General features: G+C 42.6%; 2 protein-coding genes across 2 annotated transcripts in view; one reads left to right on the top strand and one right to left on the bottom strand.

Moving 5' to 3' along the window:
- Positions 1-15: 15 nt before the first annotated feature.
- Positions 16-7,113, bottom strand: LOC139765673 (protein charybde-like). Its single transcript, XM_071693407.1, has 5 exons — positions 6,428-7,113; positions 3,848-3,948; positions 2,352-2,467; positions 1,855-2,007; positions 16-1,065 (listed from the first exon to the last, which is right to left on the bottom strand). Exons 1-5 carry the CDS (start codon positions 6,483-6,485, stop codon positions 969-971), a joined length of 525 nt encoding a protein of 174 aa, XP_071549508.1. The 5' UTR covers positions 6,486-7,113; the 3' UTR covers positions 16-968.
- The window catches only part of Usp30 (ubiquitin specific protease 30), a 131,759-nt gene continuing 125,641 nt past the window's right edge, over positions 2,582-8,699 (top strand). Inside the window, exon 1 of the mRNA XM_071693405.1 lies at positions 2,582-3,309. The gene's annotated coding sequence lies outside the window, so the exon portion shown is untranslated. The remainder of the gene's footprint in view (positions 3,310-8,699) is intronic.

Here is an 8,699-nt window from a genome sequence, read left to right as displayed (position 1 = left end):
CAATAAGCAACGAGATGAATAGTGAAACAAACTTTATTTCCGTAAAATCAGTGTGCAATGGAACTGCTACAAGTACATCACAGGTAAAACTATGACTAGTAGTCGATGTTTTGGCAGGTGTGGGAAGTTTTTAAGAGATCACGTTCCATGCAGAGTTCTCAATAGATACTTCGACGAGATTGTAACGACAATAAGTCTCCCCCGGATGCCACTCGGTCGTGTTGACGTAGTGGCGTCCGGGACTTGCCTTGCCTTCCAAGTCCTCAAATATTCATACCTTAATCATTAACATGTTTCAGACCTTCCATACTGATATAGTGGCCTTGGCTCGAATCACTTCTGTATGGAATGTGCAAAAGACAGAACATGAATCTGGTCCTCAAAAATCATACCTTTGAATTTATTATTATACATATATTGTACCTCATGATCTTACGGCATTCCTTATCCTACAAAACATTTGTGCGGTGATTTACAATGTTCTATCGTAAATTATGTAATGCAAAGATTTTAATTTGAACAGCATTAAAGAACAATAAAAAAAAATCCTACTAGGAAAAGAACACGAAAAAGACGCCTTTTTCCGGGCGGTCGTAAAAGCTGGGCTGCTGAAGCGTTAATCTTCTTCGACCATTAGTAATGACCACAGGCAAGACAGGCGATTTCATGTGTTAGAAAAATATAGCACTTTTAAGACATGAAGGTTACATGAAACATTGGTGACAATATAATATAGATAACATTTGTGCTCATAACACACTTTGAACATGACGTGAAATTGAAGTCTGAATCGATCCAGTTAGTAAGTGGCCCCGTAGGTAAGTTTGAAGTACATCTATATACTCTGGATGGAAATATGTGGTATTTGGTCTGGGACTGGACTTCCTCCTGTACATGGGAGCATCCATTATATCCTGTGTGTCTTGCTTTACCCTCGATCATTCACATACGATTCAGGCATTGGAGATTCAACTTTGAACACGACGGGTATCCTTGGCACGTTTTTTCTCCAGCATGTAACCCGGACTGATGTAGATTACATTCTCATTTCCGAAGCCCAGAATTCTGTGGAAGAAAAAACGAAAATACTGAGCCAAACGGTAAAATAAAAGATAAAAAAATAAAAACTTTTCGTAACTATCAAAACTCGTGAAAACTTGGAAAAGAACTAAAACTTCATTTTGAAAAAAAAGTACTATGGTATTTAGTTACTTTTAATGTTTAAGAAACATCCTGGTGACAAGTGCACTGACTGTAAAGAGGCAAGGCCTACACATGTTTGACATCTTTATGAAGTGGACGGATATGGTTACGCGAGCCTAGGAACAGGTCGCAGTCTGAAACTAGGGAACCAGTTGCCACGACAGCGACAGAACAAATTAGCAAGTATGTCATTTTCAAAACAAGTTGGCAGCCACGTGATGTGAGAAGGTAAGGCAGCCACGTAACCTGAAGAAAAGGTTTACGTGCTACGCCTATCTCGGAATCGAGTTAGGTTCCGAGGCTCGTGGAAGATGAACTGCTTCGCTTCGCAAACCAGGACAATATTAATACCCGATCTTGGTGAAAGTTTTGCATGGAGAAAAAATCCTCTTACGGTTCCTAGCAATACAGTCCATCCTTGCGTAACCTACGAAAATGTGGAATAATAAAAGAAGCCATGTTATTATGCTGGTTGGTACAAACACAATGTGGTTACACGTGATTCGAATATTAGGAGTGGCTGCTTATGTGTGTGGTGCAAGTTGATTGCCAAGTTCAGACGAGGCTTCACTGGCCAACATGACTTACGGAAGATGTTAGTTGCGACATCAGCGTGAACCAAGGAAAAACTTGCTAGCCGGGTGAACTCACCTTAAAAGAGGGTTCGTGTTGCGCGGGCCCTCAGGCGATCTGGTCAGTGTGAGGTGCAGGAACGAAGTGGAAGGCAGGTGAGGGTCACACTTGATCTTCCCAATCCTGGTTACCTCGTGGCCATCGCAGTAGTCAATGTGTAGGGTGCAGCCCCTGCAACAAACAAATGAATACAAATGGTTGACAAATATGACGTTTTCATGCAGTTTATCTTTGGCAAAACCATACACTTCTTAAACTAAACACCGCGAATTTCGGGACGTACAAATAATATGAATCCCAAACTCCTCATCTTTGAAAGGACAAACAATATAAATTCTGGAATATGCTCCTCCATGATTCTGTATTTAACCGACAGGATGACGAGTTTTCGGTCACTTGTCTAACCAAAAGGAATCACAGGTTCACGAAACAAGTCAGCCAGTGATCTACTCGCAAAATGGCAGAAAGGTAAACAGATAAAGGTCATGCAGAGAGCCACTCCTCTCGTGACTCACCTGACGCCGTGCCTCTCGCCCTCCGTCATCCTGACGACGTCACGAGACAATCTGTTGAGAAAGTCCGCAGGCACCAGCACGGACACTCCCCCAGCACCGCCCTCACAGCCTGGCAGCTGTAACAAGGAGAGAAAAAAATGATGTGGTTATCTATATATAGTATAGATTAATGTAACTCGTGAAGCAAGATTGTGCCATTCAAACCAAAACCAAGCTTAGCTAGCTCATGGTGGGGGGGGGGGGGGGGGTATTTTACAGATAGCTCGACAGGAGTTGTAATGGCCATTGCTAACCTTAGTTCCCCCCCCGCCAAATGTTTTCTCATATCTAAAGAATCATTAACACTGAGGTGTTTACAAATACTGTACTCTACATTCCCTTTGCTTTTAAGTATTGATTTTACGGGTGCTTCCCCTACTATCCACTCCATACCACAAACCAGGTCATAAGAGTCAAAACTATAGCTATAGTCACTGCAAAACCAAGTGTTATCAATGTTTAGCTCGCATGATATAGGTCTATTACGCTGAAGAATTCCCTGTTACAACTCAGTCATAAAATATATCGTAAATTTACTATTTACTTATGTTACTTTGTAGAATAATTATTTCATGCTGTTGTCACACGTCAGCAGTGTCGGGTTTCGAAGCACTAGTTTTACTGGAGTTCGAGCCAGTTCCGTTCAGTCTCCACTAGGTTGTCAACAACTTTTTTCTTGTTTAAGGCTCACTCTCAGGGTGTACGTGTCACGTGTATTTGCTGTGACAGTCTACACGTTTACATTTTCATAACGTGAGTGAAAGTGCATAAAGGTGATTCAAAATGAAACGTTCCACTTTAGAACATTGAGCAGTCTTCAATAGAGGCAAACTGAACTGGTCTTTTGGTTCATATTGAAGGCATATTGCTGTCGTTTGAGGTTTTCGCCACGTATATTCAAAATGGAGGTGACCTTGAGGTAAGGAGCGTTGTATTACATATGTGAGGAAACGGGTTTTTCATGATCTTCATATATTGTATTACTATACTTCTTTATTATAGAAAAATATTGCAGTTAAAACTTTATTTTTTTACTCTTCGAGAATGTTAGGAAATTGTAACTTGAACCGGTCTTTCAGCTCCCCCATGGTAACTTGATCCATCCCGGCCTAATCTGTCCCATTAAAATCAAAGTAACCCGGTTGATTTCACGATTTCTTTGGCTTGACCGCCTGCTCTCTCGCAAATTGGCAGCCCACCTTGCTTACATCACGATAAGCAGTTCAGTTCCTTATGGCCATTCCCCTGCACTAATTCAATGTGTAAGAAAGGAAACAGTCTTACAAGATGTTCTGTCGAGAGATACAACTTGGTTTATATTACTGGAAATTCAGGGGCGTATCAATGATCTGCTCTGTTAGGTAAGGGAAAGACCACGGGTAACTAGTTCACGGGGCGGAGGCAGTATTCTGAGATTCAAAGGGGAATGCGGACTGATGGGTCTCAGTCGTCCTTACCTGATATAGGCGATGTCGGGCCTTCTTCAGCAGTCGCCAGATGTGTTTGGCCAACAAAAAGGCAGCAGTCTCATCCTCCATTTCCCGAAAGTCATAAAAGTCTGCCGGGGTAAAGCAAAGTTCATTAGTCACAATGAAACGTCTGTTATCCCACAATCAAATCATGCAAATGTTATGACTTAAGGGATTTGGTCCGACTTTGCTATCTTTAAGAACTGATACCCTTTTCCATTCAGGATAATCTGCAGAAACAGTGATGGACATTAATGTGAAGTGAAAAACAACTAAAGTCGGACATTTTGAAAATAAAAACTAAAAATAAAGTCGCCATACCTAACACGGACGACATTTGCAATATCAAACAGTAACGAAGTGTTAAGAGCAATTTTTGATGTTCATTAACGTGAAAAAGTTACGAAAATGTATATCATTCGACAGGTAAAATTTTTAATGAGCATTCCAAACGATCTAACGGCCTGTGCGTTCCATTTTGTCAACGAATCAGAACTAAGATAACTTATATTTCAGCCAGTAGATTGCTAGATTTAGAGTCCAAGAAAAACATAAAACTTTATGTCAACGGGTATGATTTAACGGTCAAGAAATCAAACGCCGTAATGCATTTACATATTCACTCAGTGCATTGTCATTCAGTCAAACCATGAATAAAAAGTTGTTTTCAAGAATCCTTAATTCAGAGTTTCGTGAGAATATCTGAAATACCTAGACATTATGAAGCCAAGAGAATGCAATTATATGTTGGCTGGTCGTGTTGTGTGGTGTATGCTGGACGCGTACTTTCTTTTCTCTGGAACCCCTTGCGCAGAAATCAAGTAATTTAACTTGCGTTAGGTGCAAAAAAAAGTAAGTCAAAATTTTTGCCTTACCTCGTTTTCATTATCTTTCCCATTTATTGATGTAGATCATGACAAGTGCACACGCAGCCTTTAAGTCGAACACATTCAGAGATATGTGGATACAGGCAAAAAAAATCCAAGTATTAAGTTTTCAGTTTAAGCACTATAATACCGCCTTGTAACATACTTCAATCCCACCAATTTACCAGAGATGTCGGTACATTCTGCGCTGTTGATAACTGTGATCGGCTCTCGGAATTACCCAAACTCATTATCTCCGCCGTGCAAGCTGACAATACGTTTTACCCGTCTAACTTTCAAAACCCGAGTTTCCTATCAGTGATAATCTTGGGATGTAGAAGGATGAAAGCACCCATGATTTTATATTTGCGTTCAGTATCTTTTTCTAAACATACAAAGGGCGACCGCCCATTCTACCACTCGTAGTGTTCCAGCTAACAGATTAGAATCTTTCTAGGCATAAGGATATATCATCCGCACCTGGACATGAAACATGGTTAGAACAGTTGGTTATTTCTAACTGCTTTCAAAAACCTTGAAATGTCAGTTTCATTTTCGACTCTAAAGCTGCTTCTCCGGAGTCATAAAACCTTATCTACGAGATAAGTCTATGGGGATCCATACGATCACTTCACTTAAAAATGAATTTCCATTCGCACGCGACTGTAGCCAATTCAAAGTTACGCTTAATACGCTGTTCGAGGCGGGGTTCCCTGATAAGCTAGTCACATTACGCCGAGACCGCCGTGCCAGCAGGACTAATGAATGGATCGTGGGAATTAGATGGATGGAACACAGAAATGAGTGTTGGTTTTAATAATCGTCGATGATATAGTCGCCAGGAAGTGGCTCACGCATTACTGTCTGTGAGCTACGGTGGTATGCCAGTGGCTGAAGTGCCAGTTGAAGGTGGTTGCTCGTGGGACGGTTGCTCTGAAGGGCTCGGGCTAGTGTGAATGGTGGTGCTGAATGAGCAAGTGATGTTACTATTGCAAAAGCTTTATACGTTTTGTTGGTAGTGTAGGTGATCTGTATGACGATGCCACTCAAAGTATAGTCAAAAGTGAATGTTAAAATAAAAACGATTGAATGACTACAGCGAAACCCCAGAGTCTACCACTACCAAAAATGATAATGACCAAGGATAATGTGCGTGTCGTATCAAAGTTAGACCGAGGTGTAATGTTCGTTTCCTCTCCCTTCCCATTCTCCCATCCCTTGGTCAAACGCGCAGTTCGAGATGTGATGTTTGTTTCCTTTCCTTTCCCCTCCCATTTCCCCGTCGCTTGGTCTAACCCGTAGTTAACATGATGCAATCGCCGCCTTCATTTACCACACACCCAACCCCCACCGTGATGCCAGACATTACGAAAGTTCGCTTTGCGGTTACCACTATCTGTTTTTAAATCTGAGGTCCAAACACCAGTTCTTGTGGTTTCAAACTGACTAAAACACGAAAAACTTTCACGGATACTCTAGAACAAACACGTAGGTGTCTGAATTAATGCTGTCAGTAACTTGGTACCTATTCGATTAGTAGTGTTTTGAAACCACTCAACTTTAAGCATAGCTGCAGAGGAAAACGTTACAGTACTGTCATGAAGACACGTTCATCCTGAGTAATGTTGTTAAGACAAACGAAATCAAGTCATCCAAGACGCGTCTGTAACTTCTACTGTGAAGGGAATACAGTAATACTTACCACTCGAGAGGGTGGCAAGAGAAGCCTTGTAAGTGTTGGGTCGCAGGATGGACAGCATCCTTCTCTAGTTTGTGTAGACTCGCTGGACCAGCTCTGGTTGTGTCGGGAACTGTGGTTGACGCAACCTGCGTGCTTGGCGGGGTTAGCGGCCGGCCTCCAACGGTAGAGTCTGACAGCAGCAGAAGCACAAGTCGAGATGATAACGCCGGTAAGACGGCTATCAGCTATTACGGTGTCTCTTCAAATGTGTTGATTGTTGTGAGGCGAATGGGTATGACTGAAAGTTGTCTGGTAACACTCTCGTTTTCCATAGATACAACTACTGGTGTAGTTAAAACAAGGACCATGTGGGAAACGTCCCTCCACGTCCACGGTTTACGAAGCTCTGACACGACGGGTGGGTTGAAGCATATTATCACCTGATGGCTGACGCAATACACCAAGTGCCACTTACCATTTATATTCTCAATGGCTGACTATTAAAAGCTTATATTTCTCCCTTACAGAAATGTATAGACGGAGGGTTCATAATAATTCACGTAATGCCATTAGTCTGGAGTGTTGTTATGTTGTTATTATATCAGATAAAAAGAGTAAATGGTATCTGCCTACCGCGTGTCTATCGGGAAACACGTGCGCGCGCCGCCGCCAGGGGGTGTTGATGTTTGCCGCCCTTGGCACTAAACCCTTCAAGAGGAATTTTCCTTCCCTGGTCGTAATGCCCCATGCTTGGCATCTTGTAAAACTTCTGGCGCCAAGGTTTCAGGGTACGACAGCTACCGTTAGTGGGTGTTTTTCCCCCCTTCACCCCCACAGTGACAGTCGGCGCCTAGCAAACTGCGAGAGGCGCCTGCGTAATATCGATTGCTTTGCTGACGCTGGGCAACGTTCTCAATTTACCAGACGAGATGCCGCCGATGCACATTTCACCGTACAGTACTTCAGGCTGGTGTTAAGAGCGGCATCCAAGCGGGAGAGTGGATATGTGAGAACGCCTTCAGCTGGATGGAGAGGAGATAGAGAATACTTGAAATCCCGCACGGTAACGGTTTTCCCGTGGTCAAGTCCCGTTCCCTTCACCACACTTCTCATGTTGCTCCTACGCACCGTCTCTAGCAGTGTTTGTACGTAAATACATGCCGTGCATGTACGCCTAGATATTTGTGGACTGTAGGGGAAACTTTAGTAATTGCTTATATATAAATGTATTTATTTTTCACCCGATCTCCGCTTCCCGCGTTAGCGAGGTTACTAACCATATGATATACACATATCTTATGTAAACTATATTCCGTTGTACCCCGAGAATCGAACCGCGGACCCTTATAACGCAGTTTCCCACGTTAGGGAGGTAGCGCCAGAAACAGACGAAAAAAGATCGCAATCCACACACGCTCACTCTCTAGATGTCTTTTGTAATGCACCGAAACTCCAGCTCCCTATCCACAACCAGGCCCCACAAACCTTTCCATGGTTTACCCCGGACGCTACACACACACACACACACACACACACACACACACACACATAGTGTCTGTTATTTGTTAATGGCACATTTTACGTACGTCAGCTCATATGCACACTTCAAATTACTCCTATCAGACGTACGTTATAATGTGCACATGTATCACCAATGCAAAGACGTTTAGTATGTTCAGATGTATAGCAGATGAACTTGTTTCAGTTCATGTATTGGTATAACCTGCTCTTCATTGGTGATACTTATGTTGCACAAAATTACAAGATTTTGCCTCGTTCACCCTGTATAACACACACACACACACACACACACACACACATGCAAACGTTTACTGCAGTTAAAGAAAAAGACTTTTCTCCCAACTCATATGAAAACTTTAGGTCCGCACGCAAGCATTTGTGAACACCCTGCCTGACCGAGCGCAGATGAGATGAATTCACAGGCAGATGCATCTCGAAGCTTGTGAATCAATCCTTTCGGCCCAGGCGGAGAGCCAGCTCCAAGGCACGGGTGGGGTCAGGCGTCAACAAACAAACACATCCCCTCAGGTTAGGGCGATTCACAGAAAACGGTAAAGTAAGCCACCTTGAAGCATCGACTGTGATAAAAGATTGAGAATTTTTTACGAAGTAGTCATCTTTCTTGAGGTTATTCAACTAGCCTTCTTTTGAGATATTCAGTCAGCCTTCTTGTGTCAGGCATCCCTCCAAGTCCACGAAGGTACTGATGTTTTCTAAGATAATCGAATATTTATGTTTAGGGTTGAATATAGCGAGGACTGTATCATTCTTT

This window comes from Panulirus ornatus, chromosome 55 (assembly GCF_036320965.1).
Source record: "Panulirus ornatus isolate Po-2019 chromosome 55, ASM3632096v1, whole genome shotgun sequence".
NCBI lineage: Eukaryota > Metazoa > Arthropoda > Malacostraca > Decapoda > Palinuridae > Panulirus > Panulirus ornatus.
Note: the sequence above shows the minus strand (reverse complement) of the source record. Positions and strands in the feature narration are given on the sequence as shown.